We start from the raw sequence: 18,515 nt of genomic DNA, 5'->3' as shown, positions 1-18,515 counted from the left end.
TCTTTAAAAATGACAATTTAAGAATGACTTTAGACATGACAATTCCTCATGGATAGACAGTGGAACCAAATATACTGCAATGACAAATCCAATCAGGTACACTTTAAAAAAACGTTTCTAATAAATCAATAAATGAAACAACATGGGCATAGTTTGTGCTCAGTTCTGCATGTTTTGTAGGACATGACAGATTGTCATGTCTCTGTAGGTCTTCCTTCACTACATCCATCAATCTTCTCGTGAGGTCTCCCGGATTTCCTCCTGCTTTGCAGCTCAGCCTTCAACATCTACCTCGACCCACTATATACACTATCCCTCCTCTGCACACCCCCAGACCATCTCAGGCTTGCCTTTTTTGCTCCACTTGTGTTGGTCACTCCCAATGAGGTTTTGCATTTTAGGGCTGGTTACCCACAAAATACACCAGATCTCTGTCTTTTATCCCTTCTTCCTTCTCTCACCGCAACCAGTCGCAGCAGATGGCCCCTCCCCTCCCTGAGCCTGGTTCTGCCGATGGTTTCTTCCTGTTAAAAGGGAGTTTTTTCCTTCCCACTGTCACCAAAGTGCTTGCTCATAGGGGGTCATATCATTGTTGAGTTTTTCTGCATGTATTATTGTAGGATCTATCTTACAATATAAGGTGCCTATAGGCAGCTGTTGTTGTGATTTGGCTCTGTATAAATAAGAAGAGATTGACTAGATCAAACATCTTCAGGGTTCAACTACATGCTTGAAAACTAATTTAGTTCCACGCCATTAAAATAAGCATGATTGTGTCTTTGTAGTACATGTATTTGAACTTAACCACTGTTGGTGCTTCGCACATCCTTAGGAAAGTATAACTTGCATTTTGAAGATCTTTTTTGCCTGAACTGTGCAATGAAGTGAAAAGTGTGATGTATTAAAAATAAATAAAAGCAACAAAAATAAGAATTCACACAAACAAGCATATTTTTACTACTTCAACTTTATTTTGAAGCAGATGATCAGTCATTAACCCCACCCCCAGCAAAAAGTTTCAATCCAGTATTTGAGCAAATCACACTTGACATTGTTGAAAACAGTGGAAATAAATGGGAATAAACAGCGTTGTCACAACAACACGAAACAAAAGTAATGTATGTGAATGACCACGTCTACCATAACCATCAAGAGCCCAGCCTCTTCATCATGCTTAAGATGAAAAAGAACATTCACAACCTTCTTCACTGTGTCAAAGGCCTGTGTAAAGACCAAATCTGAGACTAAGGATAAATCATTTGGAATTTACACCTTTACTGTTTAAGGGGTTCAATTAGAGATGGACTCTTTTGCCTCCAAGTTAAAGATGGAGGAACTAGCCACCAGCAGACCCCCTGATGTCAAAACTATTTTATGAGGAAACAATTAATGTTGGAAGTAAAGAGTTGGAAGCTTATTTTCCATCAGTTTTTACAGAAGCTGAATAAGAACCAGATTAGCGTCGCTTGTCCTTCCTGTCTCTATCTTTATGCTCCCTATCGCTGCGGGACGACCTGCCCCTTCCTTCCTCGCTCCTCCTCTTCCTCCTCTCCTTCGATCCCCTCGAGTCCCTCCCTCCTCCGCCACTCCCTCCTCTCTTGTGGCTTCGCCTCTCGTCTCCCTTCTTCCTGTCTCTATCTGAGGGCCTCCTCTTGCGTTTGCCGTTGTCTCGGCTGCGGCTACGGCTGCTGCTGTTGGATGATGAGGATGAGGAGGAGGAAGAAGATGAGGAGGAGCGGCTGGACCCGGAGGAGGAAGAGGAACTTCCGCTGGAGGAGGAGCCAGAGGATGAAGAGGAAGAGCTGTTACTGCGACTGCGGCCTTTCCTCGATTCCTTTTCCTTCTTTCTCCCTCTGCCGCCGTCCTCCTTAGCTGGGGCAGTAACAGGGACCTCCTGGGAAGCAGGTAGTTTTTGTGGGGGTTCCTCCTGGGATTTCTCCTCCACTGCCTGTCTGTCAACTGTGGAGTCCTGGACCGTAGAGCCAGGGACTGTGGACACTTGTGCAGGCACACTAGGGGCTGACTGGGGTTCTGGGGTTTTAGATGCCCCATGGCTCACAGGAGACTCTGCTGCTGGTTCCTCAGCAGCGTGGCTGGGCTCGGGCTGATGGCTGGTGTTTTCGGCTTCCTGGCTGCTTACAGCTGGTTCAGAGGGCTTGCTGTCCTGGAGATCTGTGGGCCCCTGCTTACGTTCCATCTCTACCCCTACATCCTTACCCCTGTCCTCCTCCTCTACCGCCTGCTCTACCTCCATCTCCTCTGACTCTGGACTACCCTCTTTGTCTCCCTTCTCCTTCTGATCCTCCCCTTCCCGCTTCTCCTCACTTAACTCCATCCCTTCCTCCTCTTCCTCTACCTTCTTAGACACTTCCTTCTCCCCTTCCTCCATTTCCTCCTTCTCTGTCACCTTTCTATCCCTCTCCTTTTCCCTTTCCTCCTCCTCATCTTCCTCCTCCTCTTCTTCCATCTCTACATTGCCCTTATTACCTGTCACCTTGACTACCTGACCTGCTGGCTTACCCTCCTCCGGCTGCTCCGTCCCTGTTGCCGCTGTGTTGCCGTCCTGTTCGCGGTTTAGTTGTCGCCGGGGACGCGACTCCATCTTGCTGAGGTGTTCAGCAAAAGCCTCACGCCTCTCTTCAAATACAGCTGTTGAGAAAAAAAAAATCCTCATGTTATTTAGTAGACAGACCCCTGTGAGTATATAACACCGCCACAACACTGTCAGTGCACTTCCAAAAATAAATTCCCACTCACCATTTAGTTTCTTGGTGGATTCATCGAGGAGTTTCTGTGTTGCGGAGCACATTTTTCCAGGCAGGTAGAAGATATGAGGCTTGGTCTTTGTGCGAATGTATTTCACCAGGTGATTATTGTGGCTGGTCCACTCCTCTTGCTTTGGATGGGGAAAAGAAAAGAAAAAATTTTACATTTCCAATCATTCTAGCTACAAAATCAGACTAACGTATTAAATTAGATGTTTATCAAGTTACAATCTGGTGTGAGAATTAAGCAGTGATAAATGAAATAGACGTTTAGTTTGGCCGAATCAGTAAGTCCAGTTTCATTAAAAATAAACAAAACTCAGCCACTTTCATGCTAGTCCCACTTTCAAACAAATACGCCGTCTTACCAACTGAGCCAATTCCACTTTCTGCTCCAGAAGTCTCAACTCTGTCTGCTTGGCTCTCCTCTCCTCAAACAGCTCCCTCTTTTCATTCTCCACCTTCTTTCTCTCAGCCTCAGCCTGAACCTCGAGCTTCTGCTCAATCTCAGAACGCCGCTTTTGCTGCAGGATGATAAACAGAAATATGAAGCAGAACAAGAAAACAAAATCATGGAATTTATGACCTCATCAACACAGAAACCCATATTTTCAAAAAATACTGTTCTCATAACCAAGCAAAAGATGAATCTATTCCTCACCTTTTCTGAAGAGACATTTGACTCCTGCTTGAATTTCTGCAGGGTCCCCATGAGCAGGCCGAACATGCGCCGATTCCTGACCAAGACAACACAAACAACACCATCACACACTTAAATCTCAGCTGTAGACACGATTTGCCATTTGCCAGATGAAATTAAACCAATCATGGCTCAGGCTATTTAGTAACCAACTCTGAATGTAAATCTAGAGTTTAAGAGCTACCTCTGTTTGCCCCTCTCATCCATGGTTTGGTCCTGAATGAGATCTCGGCACGTTCTCTCTTTGGAGGTAGCTACTACAGACGACTGCAACGCCGGCTGAAGGAAGGACAAGAAGCAAATGTTAGGATTTTTATTACTTCAAAGCAGGAAAAAAGAATCCACTGTGAGAAAGCAAATACTGATCAAGTGTTTTTGACAAAATTACCTTTTTGACATCATCGTTATCCTCGGCGTTGCTGTCGTGACGCATGTCCCTCCTGGCCCTCTGGTCCCCTGCCAGCCTGCAGCCACACAAAGATCAAATACTCATAAGAGATGGTACTTTGAAATCAAGACAAGGAAAAAAACTTACAGAAAGCTGAGAATTAATTAAAAATAATGCCTCTTCTTATGCTGTTTTATAGTTTTATTGTTTTACATTGTTTTATTTACTGTTATATTGTTTTTATATTCCCATTTCCTGTGTTGTAAAGCACTTTGTGATTTTTATCTGTGAAAAGCGCTATATAAATAAATTTTACTTACTTAAATTTACATGTGCAGAAATACCCCCCCCCCCCCCAAACAAGAACCATATTTTCTCACGCTTGTTAAATAATCTTAATATTAATGAAGGGTTTCAGGTAAAATGTGTTACACAAGCTCCAAAACTAGAAACTACCCAATCACTATATTATATTTCAAGTCGAGATCTCACCTTAGCAGGGCTCCTTCGATGTCCCTTTGCTTGGCAGGAGGGCCGCCGCTTCCCATGTCTGAGAGACTGCGTCTGTGAGAGGACAAAGAGGAAAACTTTAGAAATGCACAGACTGAATTTTTAAATAAAATTTAAATAAAATAATTTATTCTACCTTTTTTTGGAGAGACACAAAGAAACTCCAAGAAAGCTGATTCTGTTCATCTGGACGTGTCGTTTTCAGTCGGAGAAATGCTTCACTCATCCAAGTGACTGAGCTCAGACTGAGCTGACCATAGGTTTCCCCAACCTTTTAAACTGTTTATTTGCATAATGATCGAAACTACCGTTAAGGACCAACAATGGGCCCCGAGGTCAGTTTCATTGTCCTTAAGTGGTCATAGCACTTTGCATATTAAATCACTTGAATGAGCGGGCAAAAGTTTCGCCCACTAAAAACAACGCCCTGATGAACAATCAACTTCCTGGGATTTAATTACTTGAACGATTGAGCATGCATCAAGACAAAAACAACCATTTTCAAACCCTCTTTGAACATTTAACTGAAACACCAGTGGTTCCTTTACAGACTGAATGATAAAAACATCATAGACAAATGTGATTAACATTTATCTCCAACTCTATGTTTTTGTTCTTGGACTTGGCTATAGTGGGTGTGGATGGTTCACATTTAAAAACAAAACAAAACACCCAAGGCAAATTATCCTGCAAAATGGGGCAGCTTCTCAGTCCATTACAGTTTGTAAACCAAGCTACTTACTTAGTGAAAGTTATATAGTTTCTGCTTCTGATAATTAACTTCCCCATAGCCGTTAATATGAAAAAAGAAAAGCACAACAATTCCCCCTTTTAATGTCTAACTGATGGAATCAATATGATTATAAGTGTGCTATTGTACAAATGGTCATAAACTACGCCTTGCATTCTGTAACCAGCAACAAACCAGTTCAAACCTTCAAAACAAGGCTTATTTAAGAAGTGACGTGACGCCAAATCTCACATTTAATACAATGTGGAAGAGGGGGGCGGGGGCGGGGGGGGGTGAAGTACTGTTGTACATACTTTTCAGATCACACACTAAAGTTGAAAATCTAAAGCTCTTTTTTTTCGAGATGGGTTAAACTAAGGAAGAAGCAAACAGTGAATGCATCTGTGAGTAAACTGAGAGGCAAATGTATTGAGACCGGTTGATGCTGCAGATGTATGACAAATTAAAGGAAATTACAAAGCCCTGACCTTGATAGTGAGAGGGTTCATTAGCTTTGTTACTCTGTGGTGTCTGCAAATCAAAGTATTTCAAGTATTTTTACCTTGATGTGAGCAGTCAGTCCAACTCATCATGGGCGTGAATGTCCTCATAATGTTGGGCTTTTAAATGATTTCTTTGAATTTTTCATTTTTTTCAGGATGGAATGATTTTAAAGCATTCACTTCAATAACCTTGAAAAACAAGAATTGGGTGCACAAGTTTTAATTTACTTTTGATTTTCTGTAATCCACAAAGGGTCAAAACATTCATACCCACGATGAGTGGATGGAAACTTCTGAACAACTGAATCTTTCTAAATATCTTTTCATAGTTTTCACTGCACAGTTAGAAATGAATGATAGGCTCTGAAAAATGTTGTGCTGCGTTCAATTTTTACGTTGATCATGTTAACAGTATACAGAAGTTCATTTAGCAAAGAAAAGAAGATGCTATACAAAATAAAACAAAATACATTTCAGTAATGCTTCATCTGTTCTGATTATTTCTCAGTTACATTTTTTTGGGGTTGTTTTCTGGTTTTTAGGTGGCAGGGTGTCATGCTGCTCCAGTGGGTTTCTCCCCAAGTCTAAGATGGCAACAACAACAAGTCAGCAATTTCTCTGAAGTCAGACAGGTAAGAGCCTTTTTGCTGTTATGATATTATACAATAGCACAGCTTAACAGAATTCAATAAAACCTTTTGTAGGTCCAAATCCGCACAAATTTGTACAAATGGATATTTGACAATTTCTGAACTTTTGTTTACATTTACAACATTTTTTTTCCTTTAGAGTATCACAAGGCACAGGAAACACTGGACCAGCCAGACTCTAGATGACAACGTGCTGATGGTAATGTGATAATGTGTAAATTTTAATGCTTCAGCATGCAATGCTTTCCTCTAATAACCAAATAAATACTTTGTCTTTCTCCAAGAGGCAAACTTAAAAACAGAATTTATATTAAAATTTTATGTATGCTCGTATTTGTATGTTACAGCCAAAGCTAACGGATGAGGAGGGTTGGAAGAGGTTTTGTTTAGGAGAGAAGGTCTATCTGGGCACTTCATCCTCCCACATAGATGCAGAACCAGAGCCAGCACTGGACTATAGCAAGGTTATATATGTGATGGCTAGATCTCAATGTTTTGTGTCATCATGAATACAATCTGTAAGATTTTTTGACAGTAAAGAAGTTGTCGGTCACATCTATCACCCATTGGTTAATGAGGTTTTGTCACAAAGCCTCCAACTGAGCACTGAAACTGGACCTGAAACCACACACTTACAAGTAACAACCTGTGATTGAAAGTCTTCCTGATAATGCCAAAAATTAAAAAAAAATCACTTCATGTTGTATTCAGTGTGAGCTGAAACTAGTGACTGAGTCATCAGGGAGTTGTGGGCCATTTTTCCACAGATTTCTATGTAAACGGAAGTGTTTTTATTTAGAGTGAAAGCACTTCAACATCGGCATTACTTTTCAGATCCAAAATGTGGACTGCTCTATTTACCTCAGCATCTCTCTATCTGTTCAGATGGGGTTCCCTCCCTTCCTAAGCATCATCAGCAGGCTAAACCAGGTAAACGATCCCTCTATAGACATTCAAGATGTTCTAAACCAGTCAAAGCCTGATTAGAAGATGTGTGTGTTTGTGTTTTCCCACCTGTCTACAGTCCACAGTGCTGATGGTGTTGGAAATCCTCATCGGCTGGTTCAAGGAACGAGAATTTGTTCCACAGTTGGTGAGTTTGATGTATTAGCGCCACATTTTTATGCTGGTTCCGAACTCCACACGCATTTATAGTCATCCTGTGTTGCATTCAAGATAGATATGAGCTGACTATGAATGCATTCTGCACAGATATCATGAAACCAAACATTCCTTCAGCTTCTGTCTTATGTTTCAGATATAGAAGGTGATGGTTTATTGGCTGCAGTTATTGTGAAATACTTGAGTTTGCAGTCTATCTTCATATTGATGATGCCTCATCTAACTCTGCAGCTGAACTTCTATCTATATCTGAGTCTTTTAACTTTGTCCAACATGTCTCTGGTCCAACCCATTTAAAAGGCCATACCTTGGACCTTGTTTTTTCCTTGGGCCTCAACATTGGCAATGTGTTTGCTGAGGATGTACATTTGAGTGACCATAACTGTATCTTTGTTGAACTTAATTTTAGCTCTAAACAGACGCCTGTGAAGTTAAAAACTCATAGACGCATAATAACTGAGACTACTGCTGAGAGGTTCTCCATTATGTTTGACAGGTCTCCACTTTTTACCGGAAAAGATGTAAATGTTCTTATTCAGTCTTTTAATAGGGAATGCACATCCATTTTGGATCAAGTGGCACCTATTAAAACAAGCTCAGCTTTACAAAAGAAGACATGCCCTTGGATAAATGAGACTATCTTAAACTTAAGGAGAATATGCCGCAAAATAGAACGACTATGGAAGAAAACCAAACTTGACGTACACAGGCTCCATCTTCGAGATCTCATGCTCTCCTTAAATGACACAGTGAAAACTGTTAGATCTGAATATTTTTCTAGGCTCATAACAAAAAACAAGAGAAATCCCAAGTTTCTTTTTGACAAAGTTAGTGCTATTGTCTCCCCAGATGTGGTACCTTTAGATGTACACTCTAAAGTAGATAGTAATAAACTCCTCCGATTTTTTGTTGATAAGATTAACGACGTCAATGCTAAAATTTCCCCAAAGCTTTCTTGTTCTCCGAGTCAGGCACTCCCTTTGTACTCCTGGTCAACTTTTACAACTGTAACATATGAGGAAATAGCAGCCCTGGTTGACAAAATGAAGCCATCCTCAAGCCCCTCAGACATTATCCCCACTAAGCTTTTTATTAATGCCTTTGACACCATTGGTCCTTGGGTTGTGAACCTTTTTAATGTTTCTCTTCAGACTGGGGTGTTCCCCAGCATTTTTAAACATGCCATTGTGGAACCAAGGCTCAAAAAACCCAACCTGGACCCAACACTACTTCAAAATTTAAGACCTATCTCCAAACTCCCATTTATGTCAAAACTCCTTGAGAAGGCAGTAGCTGTCCACCTTACGGCATACTTGGAGAAATATAACATCCATGACCGTTTTCAATCTGGGTTCCGTAAATTGCATTCCACTGAGACAGCACTACTGAAAGTAACTAATGATATTATGATGTCAGCAGACTCCGGAGAATACACAGTCCTAGTCTTGTTAGACCTTACCTCAGCCTTTGATACAGTCAACCATACCATCCTGATAAACAGACTGAGAGACCTGGTTGGGATGTCTGGCTCTGTTTTAGACTGGTTTTCATCTTATATATCTGAAAGGAGTTTTAGTGTGTCTGCAAACCAGATCATGTCGGAATCTACAGAGTTGTTGTGTGGAGTTCCTCAGGGCTCTGTGCTGGGACCTATTCTGTTTTTAATATACATTCTTCCTTTAAGTCAGATAATACAGCAGTTTCCTGAAGTATCTTACCATCTTTTTGCTGACGATATTCAGCTATATTATTCGTTTAAGCCTGCTGAAGCTCATAAGCTCTCCAATCTGATTGACTGTTTAACCAACATTAAACAATGGTTGAACAATAACTGCTTACAGCTAAACCCAGACAAAACAGAAACTTTGATTATTGCACCAGGCAGTGCAATACCTGATATTAAACGGCGACTGGGTGACTTAGGTTCCTCCCAGAAACATAACCTTAGAAACTTGGGTGTCATTTTTGATGAAGCTTTTTCTTTGGAGGGACATCTAAATCAGACAGTAAGAACCTGCTTTTTTCACCTGAGGAACATTTCTAAACTTAGATCCATCGTGTCAACAAGTGAACTCGAGATGATAATACATGCTTTTATCTCTACAAGACTTGACTACTGTAACAGCCTGTTTACGTGTCTAAACATGAAAGGGCTATCCCGCCTACAGGTTGTTCAAAACTCTGCAGCGAGGCTACTGACCCGCTCGAACAAGGGTGCTCATATGACCCCTGTGTTAAAGTCGCTGCACTGGCTACCAATCAGATTCAGGTTCCATTTTAAAATTCTAGTTTTAACTTTTAGAGCATTACAGAGACAGGCACCCCCCTACATTGCTGATCTGATTCATACACACACCTCCACTCGTAACCTGAGGTCAGCAAACCAAAATCTTTTAGTGGTCCCCCACACTCGTTTTAAAACCCGAGGGGACCGATCTTTCCAAGCTGTTGCACCCAGATTGTGGAATGCACTTCCCCTATTTCTACGGGGTTTGGACTCAGTGGAGACCTTCAAAAAGCAGCTAAAGACATTTTTATTTCAAAAAGCTTTTAATTAGACCAGGGTTTTCATGGTGTATTTTATGACTGTATTATGTTTTTACCTTGTAAAGCACTTTGTGACATATGTCTGTGAAAGGTGCTATATAAATAAAGTTTACTTACTTACTTACTTACTTGTTCCAGGTGCGCTGGTTGTATGCTTTATTGGCCTGCTTGGAAAAGCCTCTGTTGCCTGAAGCTCACTCATCCATCAGACAGCTCGCCCGGAGATGCGCCCAGCTCCGCAGCACGCTGGTAGGCCACAATCCTACCATCTCCTGTAAAGCACTATCTCTATGTGCTATCACTCCATGCTTGAAACGGCCACAGCCGGCCATGTTTTTCTCGTTCTTTGTTGAGATTTGATGGGATTTTATTTACTCTGATAGTCTTTACCCTGCTTGCATGACTTCACAGGACAGCCAGGAAGATGATAAACTGCCCGCCCTCAACCTGCTCATCTGTCTTGTTGCCAGGTAAGGTTCTCTGTATTTTTCTTATATGGAACTCTGTGTAGAGAAAAACCCTTAAATGTTTTTTTGTTTGTTTGTTTGTTTTTTTTACCACCAGTGTCTAAATTGTTCAGGGTGATGATACCATGATATTGCTGTCTGGATGTGTACAGAGGACGCAGCTATACTTACTTCCTTTTATTTTTACTGCAGGTACTTTGAACAGAATGATCTGGCAGATCAGCAGGAGTGAAGCCAACCTGATCTGTTTAACCTCACCAACATATGGAGGATCATATTGTTAAGTCTGGCTGCGGTGAAAGCTCAAGTTGAAAACAAAGAGACTGGATTACAAAAACACATTTGTTTTTATTTGTGAGGTATTTGGTTACCTGCACAGAGGACTGCGGGGACTACGAGCAAATGCAGCAGGATCAGGGCTACTTTTTTCAAACAGGTTTATGCTTTTCTTTGTGCGTTTATATGTGTGTAATTTAGCTCTAAATAAAAGTTTTCTATTATCTGTGATTTGTAAGAAAACGGTGTGTGTGTGTGTGTGTGGACATCATTGCTGATCATGTGTATGCAGCTTCTCAGTCATCCAGGTCATTTTTATGGCCATGTCTGTTGTGAACAACCATCATTGAACAGGTGTGGTGGCTAACGACTCCAGCTATCAGCCACCTACAATACAGTCCCAGGTGCTTTAATCCCCTCTTCACACATTGCCTCAAGTGACCTTAACAGCTCATGATAGGGTGGGGCAAGGCCTCACACACTGGTTTCATCCTTAATCCCAGGTGACAATGACTCTCACCTTGACTTGAGATGACTTGTGATCAATAGTGTATCAACGACCCTCAGGGGCATAATGCCCCACTAAGTGTTTAGTACCTGGAACTCCCCCCCTGTTAAAGAAATCTTCACAACCATAAAGAAGTCTTGTTGCCTTTTTTTCTCAAGCTAATTACACTTTTTCTGGTCATCAAGCCCTTGTGATCATGTCAAATAGATTCTTTAAAAATGACAGTTTAAGAATGACTTTAGACATGACAATTCCTCATGGATAGACAGTGGAACCAAATATACTGCAATGACAAATCCAATCAGGTACACTTTAAAAAAACGTTTCTAATAAATCAATAAATGAAACAACATGGGCATAGTTTGTGCTCAGTTCTGCATGTTTTGTAGGACATGACAGATTGTCATGTCTCTGTAGGTCTTCCTTCACTACATCCATCAATCTTCTCGTGAGGTCTCCCGGATTTCCTCCTGCTTTGCAGCTCAGCCTTCAACATCTACCTCGACCCACTATATACACTATCCCTCCTCTGCACACCCCCAGACCATCTCAGGCTTGCCTTTTTTGCTCCACTTGTGTTGGTCACTCCCAATGAGGTTTTGCATTTTAGGGCTGGTTACCCACAAAATACACCAGATCTCTGTCTTTTATCCCTTCTTCCTTCTCTCACCGCAACCAGTCGCAGCAGATGGCCCCTCCCCTCCCTGAGCCTGGTTCTGCCGATGGTTTCTTCCTGTTAAAAGGGAGTTTTTTCCTTCCCACTGTCACCAAAGTGCTTGCTCATAGGGGGTCATATCATTGTTGAGTTTTTCTGCATGTATTATTGTAGGATCTATCTTACAATATAAGGTGCCTATAGGCAGCTGTTGTTGTGATTTGGCTCTGTATAAATAAGAAGAGATTGACTAGATCAAACATCTTCAGGGTTCAACTACATGCTTGAAAACTAATTTAGTTCCACGCCATTAAAATAAGCATGATTGTGTCTTTGTAGTACATGTATTTGAACTTAACCACTGTTGGTGCTTCGGACATCCTTAGGAAAGTATAACTTGCATTTTGAAGATCTTTTTTGCCTGAACTGTGCAATGAAGTGAAAAGTGTGATGTATTAAAAATAAATAAAAGCAACAAAAATAAGAATTCACACAAACAAGCATATTTTCACTACTTCAACTTTATTTTGAAGCAGATGATCAGTCATTAACCCCACCCCCAGCAAAAAAAAAGTTTCAATCCAGTATTTGAGCAAATCACACTTGACATTGTTGAAAACAGTGGAAATAAATGGGAATAAACAGCGTTGTCACAACAACACGAAACAAAAGTAATGTATGTGAATTACCACGTCTACCATAACCATCAAGAGCCCAGCCTCTTCATTATGCTTAAGATGAAAAAGAACATTCACAACCTTCTTCACTGTGTCACAAAGGCCTGTGTAAAGACCAAATCTGAGACTAAGAATAAATCATTTGGAATTTACACCTTTACTGTTTAAGGGGTTCAATTAGAGATGGACTCTTTTGCCTCCAAGTTAAAGATGGAGGAACTAGCCACCAGCAGACCCCCTCAAAACTATTTTATGAGGAAACAATTAATGTTGGAAGTAAAGAGTTGGAAGCTTATTTTCCATCAGTTTTTACAGAAGCTGAATAAGAACCAGATTAGCGTCGCTTGTCCTTCCTGTCTCTATCTTTATGCTCCCTATCGCTGCGGGACGACCTGCCCCTTCCTTCCTCGCTCCTCCTCTTCCTCCTCTCCTTCGATCCCCTCGAGTCCCTCCCTCCTCCGCCACTCCCTCCTCTCTTGTGGCTTCGCCTCTCGTCTCCCTTCTTCCTGTCTCTATCTGAGGGCCTCCTCTTGCGTTTGCCGTTGTCTCGGCTGCGGCTACGGCTGCTGCTGTTGGATGATGAGGATGAGGAGGAGGAAGAGGATGATGAGGAGCGGCTGGACCCGGAGGAGGAAGAGGAACTTCCGCTGGAGGAGGAGCCAGAGGATGAAGAGGAAGAGCTGTTACTGCGACTGCGGCCTTTCCTCGATTCCTTTTCCTTCTTTCTCCCTCTGCCGCCGTCCTCCTTAGCTGGGGCAGTAACAGGGACCTCCTGGGAAGCAGGTAGTTTTTGTGGGGGTTCCTCCTGGGATTTCCCCTCCACTGCCTGTCTGTCAACTGTGGAGTCCTGGACCGTAGATCCAGGGACTGTGGACACTTGTGCAGGCACACTAGGGGCTGACTGGGGTTCTGGGGTTTTAGATGCCCCATGGCTCACAGGAGACTCTGCTGCTGGTTCCTCAGCAGCGTGGCTGGGCTCGGGCTGATGGCTGGTGTTTTCGGCTTCCTGGCTGCTTACAGCTGGTTCAGAGGGCTTGCTGTCCTGGAGATCTGTGGGCCCCTGCTTACGTTCCATCTCTACCCCTACATCCTTACCCCTGTCCTCCTCCTCTACCGCCTGCTCTACCTCCATCTCCTCTGACTCTGGACTACCCTCTTTGTCTCCCTTCTCCTTCTGATCCTCCCCTTCCCGCTTCTCCTCACTTAACTCCATCCCTTCCTCCTCTTCCTCTACCTTCTTAGACACTTCCTTCTCCCCTTCCTCCATTTCCTCCTTCTCTGTCACCTTTCTATCCCTCTCCTTTTCCCTTTCCTCCTCCTCATCTTCCTCCTCCTCTTCTTCCATCTCTACATTGCCCTTATTACCTGTCACCTTGACTACCTGACCTGCTGGCTTACCCTCCTCCGGCTGCTCCGTCCCTGTTGCCGCTGTGTTGCCGTCCTGTTCGCGGTTTAGTTGTCGCCGGGGACGCGACTCCATCTTGCTGAGGTGTTCAGCAAAAGCCTCACGCCTCTCTTCAAATACAGCTGTTGAGAAAAAAAAAATCCTCATGTTATTTAGTAGACAGACCCCCTGTGAGTATATAACGCCGCCACAACACCGTCAGTGCACTTCCAAAAATAAATTCCCACTCACCATTTAGTTTCTTGGTGGATTCATCGAGGAGTTTCTGTGTTGCGGAGCACATTTTTCCAGGCAGGTAGAAGATATGAGGCTTGGTCTTTGTGCGAATGTATTTCACCAGGCGATTATTGTGGCTGGTCCACTCCTCTTGCTTTGGATGGGGAAAAGAAATTTATTTTACATTTCCCATCATTCTAGCTACAAAATCAGACTTTAAAAGTATTAAATTAGATGTTTATCAAGTTACAATTTGGTGTGAGAATTAAGCAGTGATAAATGAAATAGACGTTTAGTTTGGCCGAATCAGTAAGTCCAGTTTCATTAAAAATAAAACTCAGCCACTTTCATGCTAGTCCCACTTTCAAACAAATACGCCGTCTTACCAACTGAGCCAATTCCACTTTCTGCTCCAGAAGTCTCAACTCTGTCTGCTTGGCTCTCCTCTCCTCAAACAGCTCCCTCTTTTCATTCTCCACCTTCTTTCTCTCAGCCTCAGCCTGAACCTCGAGCTTCTGCTCAATCTCAGAACGCCGCTTTTGCTGCAGGATGATAAACAGAAATATGAAGCAGAACAAGAAAACAAAATCATGGAATTTATGACCTCATCAACACAGAAACCCATATTTTCAAAAATACTGTTCTCATAACCAAGCAAAAGATGAATCTATTCCTCACCTTTTCTGAAGAGACATTTGACTCCTGCTTGAATTTCTGCAGGGTCCCCATGAGCAGGCCGAACATGCGCCGATTCCTGACCAAGACAACACAAACAACACCGTCACACACTTTTAATTCTCAGCTGTAGACACGATTTGCCATTTGCCAGATGAAATTAAACCAATCATGGCTCACACTATTTAGTAACCAACTCTGAATGTAAAACTAGAGTTTAAGAGCTACCTCTGTTTGCCCCTCTCATCCATGGTTTGGTCCTGAATGAGATCTCGGCGCGTTCTCTCTTTGGAGGTAGCTACTACAGACGACTGCAACGCCGGCTGAAGGAAGGACAAGAAGCAAATGTTAGGATTTTTATCACTTCAAAGCAGGAAAAAAGAATCCACTGTGAGAAAGCAAATACTGATCAAGTGTTTTTGACAAAGTTACCTTTTTGACATCATCGTCATCCTCGGCGTCGCTGTCGTGACGCATGTCCCTCCTGGCCCTCTGGTCCCCTGCCAGCCTGCAGCCACACAAAGATCAAATACTCATAAGAGATGGTACTTTGAAATCAAGACAAGAAAAAAAAAAAAAAAAACTTACAGAAAGCTGAGAATTCAAATAATGCCTCACATGTGCAGAAATACCGCCCCCCCCAAAACAAGAACCATATTTTCTCACACTTGTTAAATAATCTTAACATTAATGAAGGGTTTCGGGTAAAATGTGTTACACAAGCTCCAAAACTAGAAACTACCCAATCACTATATTATATTTCAAGTCGAGATCTCACCTTAGCAGGGCTCCTTCGATGTCCCTTTGCTTGGCAGGAGGGCCGCCGCTTCCCATGTCTGAGAGACTGCGTCTGTGAGAGGACAAAGAGGAAAACTTTAGAAATGCACAGACTGAATTTTTAAATAAAATTTAAACGAAATAATTTATTCTACCTTTTTTTGGAGAGACACAAAGAAACTCCAAGAAAGCCGATTCTGTTCATCTGGACGTGTCGTTTTCAGTCGGAGAAATGCTTCACTCATCCAAGTGACTGAGCTCAGACTGAGCTGACCATAGGTTTCCCCAACCTTTTAAACTGTTTATTTGCATAATGATCGAAACTACCGTTAAGGACCAACAATGGGCCCCGAGGTCGTTTCATTGTCCTTAAGTGGTCATAGCACTTTGCATATTAAGTCACTTGAATGAGCGGCCAAAAGTTTCGCCCACTAAAAACAACGCCCTGATGAACAATCAACTTCCTGGGATTTAATTACTTGGACGATTGAGCATGCATCAAGACAAAAACAACCATTTTCAAACCCTCTTTGAACATTTAACTGAAACACCAGTGGTTCCTTTACAGACCGAATCATAAAAACATCATAGACAAATGTGATTAACATTTATCTCCAACTGTTGTACATACTTTTCAGATCACACACTAAAGTTGAAAATCTAAACTAAAGCTCTTTTTTTCCGAGATGGGTTAAAGATTGGCGCAAAGATTTACCTGAGCAGATTTATTCCTCTGCCTCTACCACCTCCTCCAGGGCCTGCCATGGGGCCGCCAAGTCGACGGATCTGACCCGGCCTGCAAGCACAGCAGACACCGAGGTTAACACAAAAGAAAGAATACAGTCTGACAAATAAGACTCACGTTAACATTATGCGTTTGTGTTGCTGCAGAACCGTTGTATTATTAAGCAAGACAAAGTGATTTGCCGCCCGGACGACGCCTCCTGCAGGGCCTCGACTCTGTTCATCTACCAGATTCAATGTTCCAATTCAATATTTAAAGAAGTTACTAATTTGGTTCATTTTTATTCGTTTGACGCGAATAAATTAGGATGGTAAAAACATTATATGTGCGACACAAAACAAGGAGGCGGTGCTGTTTGCAGGTTAGCCGACCCACGCTAACTTAGCACGCGTCGAGTGAGTACAGCTCTTCAGCTTCACTCCAGGAACTCGCTAAAAAACGAAATAACCAGTTAAGCTTTTTACCTTGATTCATTAGGATCACGTCCGGTCAGTTTACGAATATTATCGTCCACATGCTTCAAACTTTCCTTGGCTTTTTCTAGCTGGTCTTGCAAGCTCCGCACTGCCACCGCCATCTTGCTCCCAGTTAGCGCGAATCACGTGTTCGTCCTCTTCTTCTACTTCTAGACTCTTCTTCTTTTTCATCCTGTCTCTTTATTAACGCATCACCGCCACCCTCTGGTCGGGGATGGATAATGCTTACTAACGTGTATGTATTGGTTCTAAAATCGGGGGTGAATGGCGTGTTTGCGTGTATCTGAAATAAATTTAATTTCCCAGCCTTAGAAGGGTTTTTAAAATTTATTAAACTAAATTCAGCTCGGCCTTCAACTGAAGGCAAGAAGCAGCGGATTATTCACCACTGCTGAACAGGTGATTGAGAAACAGGTTTACATTTTAGGTGACATGAATGAGTTGAAGGGAAGAAATGAACTGTTTCTGGGAGACAAATAACACCAGGATCCATACTTTTCTTATTCTCATTTAAAATGTCTAGCTTTTAATAAATATTTATCTGAATCTTACAACCAAAGTTTTCATCTGATGTGAAATGTATAGAAATACATTATTGTATTCAGTAAATATTAAGTCTAGTATATACCCTAGTAAGTTATAGTATTCTTTCCTTTGGGAAGGTACCATCTGTGCAGTCTGCAATTCTGTTGAAGAAAGATGTTGAATCTATTTGATTACAGGAGAAAAATAATAGATTTCTGTGCATTTGTTTGATACGTGCATTAAATTAAAATCAGTTTTGTCAATTAAGCATCTTGAAACAGAGGGTGGGAGAGTGGTTCCCCTTTTTTTTTTTTCTTTTTTTGCTGGGAGTTGGCAACCCTATTAGTTAGGTATATGTAATTATAAATTAGGTTGTTTTATATTTTTGCTAAAGACCGTTTAGAATACCAGAATAGGGAGGGTGGTGTAGGTTTAAGTTTATCATAAAGGCTTTATGGCTTTTCCTATAATACCATGGTGGGCCGGTCACTAGTCAAAATGCCCGGGCTGATTCTTTGTCCCAGTCCAGCCCTGCATATCACAGTGTGTGCTATTTCAGCCAACAGTGCACCTATATCTTCTCTGAAAGTCAACTAAATGAAAAGCGTAATATCTAATGTCATAAGAAGACACATGGTTCAGTGTTATAGCCTCTTACTTCTGTAGAAGACAATAAATTAAGACCCTTTCCAGGAGCTGAAAAGTGCTATATGTGAAATGTTGTAAGAAGGCACAAAATATCTGGGAATCCTCAAAGGTTACAAAGGATTTAAACCAGAAAAAAATGTATCAAAACCTGCATGGAGCAAGAGGATTTACTTCTCAAGTTAGCATCAGCAGAATAAATTTAGACTTAAAACATCTGATTTGTATGTGTTTTTACTAAACCTTCATCAGAGGTTACAAGATACAAAGAGGTTACGAAGATACAGACGATACTCTCGAGACTGGATTAAGGACAGGAATGAAGAAAGTGTTCTTTTATTTCACTCCTCCTGAGTACAGACACTCTTTCTTCTCCTGACAGCCAGATTCAGGGTGCCTGCCTGCCCCTTTTGATCTCTATCAGTAACTGAGGAAGCCGGCTCTGAGCTGCGAGCCCCGGATTGAAAATAAAACCCTTCTGTTGCAGCTCTTGCATATCAAAGTGGAAACCAAACATGAAACCGCAGCTGATTTCCTGGCTTTTAACAGTGTG

At 41.9% G+C, this 18,515-nt stretch overlaps 3 protein-coding genes across 3 annotated transcripts; 1 reads left to right on the top strand and 2 right to left on the bottom strand.

Moving 5' to 3' along the window:
• Window positions 1-993: 993 nt before the first annotated feature.
• Window positions 994-3,692, bottom strand: LOC148097133 (uncharacterized). The gene is made up of 5 exons (XM_087833053.1): window positions 3,650-3,692; window positions 3,427-3,502; window positions 3,134-3,289; window positions 2,758-2,896; window positions 994-2,649 (listed from the first exon to the last, which is right to left on the bottom strand). Exons 1-5 carry the CDS (start codon window positions 3,670-3,672, stop codon window positions 1,457-1,459), a joined length of 1,587 nt encoding a protein of 528 aa, XP_087689179.1. The 5' UTR covers window positions 3,673-3,692; the 3' UTR covers window positions 994-1,456.
• A 965-nt stretch (window positions 3,693-4,657) lies between these two features.
• On the top strand, window positions 4,658-10,901 carry LOC148097132 (gem-associated protein 2-like). The gene is made up of 10 exons (XM_087833272.1): window positions 4,658-4,698; window positions 5,458-5,497; window positions 6,139-6,228; window positions 6,386-6,445; window positions 6,594-6,710; window positions 7,132-7,176; window positions 7,271-7,339; window positions 10,054-10,164; window positions 10,327-10,385; window positions 10,575-10,901. Exons 1-10 carry the CDS (start codon window positions 4,658-4,660, stop codon window positions 10,612-10,614), a joined length of 672 nt encoding a protein of 223 aa, XP_087689398.1. The 3' UTR covers window positions 10,615-10,901.
• A 1,439-nt stretch (window positions 10,902-12,340) lies between these two features.
• Window positions 12,341-16,929, bottom strand: pnn (pinin, desmosome associated protein). The gene is made up of 9 exons (XM_087832994.1): window positions 16,781-16,929; window positions 16,287-16,367; window positions 15,573-15,644; window positions 15,227-15,302; window positions 15,023-15,117; window positions 14,798-14,873; window positions 14,506-14,661; window positions 14,135-14,273; window positions 12,341-14,025 (listed from the first exon to the last, which is right to left on the bottom strand). The coding sequence occupies exons 1-9, from the start codon at window positions 16,891-16,893 to the stop codon at window positions 12,833-12,835; spliced, it is 2,001 nt and encodes a 666-aa protein (XP_087689120.1). The 5' UTR covers window positions 16,894-16,929; the 3' UTR covers window positions 12,341-12,832.
• Window positions 16,930-18,515: the final 1,586 nt, after the last annotated feature.

This window comes from Neolamprologus brichardi, chromosome 19 (genome assembly GCF_056152115.1).
Source record: "Neolamprologus brichardi isolate AB-2024 chromosome 19, ASM5615211v1, whole genome shotgun sequence".
In the NCBI taxonomy this organism is placed as follows: Eukaryota; Metazoa; Chordata; class Actinopteri; order Cichliformes; family Cichlidae; genus Neolamprologus; species Neolamprologus brichardi.
The sequence above is the reverse complement of the archived record's forward strand: the minus strand, read 5'-3'. Positions and strand labels throughout refer to the sequence as shown.

Coding starts and splice junctions, on each gene's coding strand:
- LOC148097133 (XM_087833053.1), bottom strand. CDS start 3,672: ATGGATGAGAGGGGCAAACAGAG. Junction 3,290..3,426: donor CAAATGTCTCTTCAGAAAAG/GTGAGGAATAGA, acceptor ATCATCCTGCAG/CAAAAGCGGCGTTCTGAGAT. Junction 2,650..2,757: donor ATCCACCAAGAAACTAAATG/GTGAGTGGGAAT, acceptor TTTTCTCAACAG/CTGTATTTGAAGAGAGGCGT.
- LOC148097132 (XM_087833272.1), top strand. CDS start 4,658: ATGATCGAAACTACCGTTAAGGACCAACAATGGGCCCCGAG. Junction 4,699..5,457: donor GACCAACAATGGGCCCCGAG/GTCAGTTTCATT, acceptor TTTTTTTTCGAG/ATGGGTTAAACTAAGGAAGA. Junction 6,229..6,385: donor ATTTCTCTGAAGTCAGACAG/GTAAGAGCCTTT, acceptor TTTTTCCTTTAG/AGTATCACAAGGCACAGGAA.
- pnn (XM_087832994.1), bottom strand. CDS start 16,893: ATGGCGGTGGCAGTGCGGAGCTTGCAAGACCAGCTAGAAAAAGCCAAG. Junction 16,368..16,780: donor CGTGATCCTAATGAATCAAG/GTAAAAAGCTTA, acceptor CTGTGCTTGCAG/GCCGGGTCAGATCCGTCGAC. Junction 14,274..14,505: donor AAGTGGAATTGGCTCAGTTG/GTAAGACGGCGT, acceptor CCCCATCCAAAG/CAAGAGGAGTGGACCAGCCA.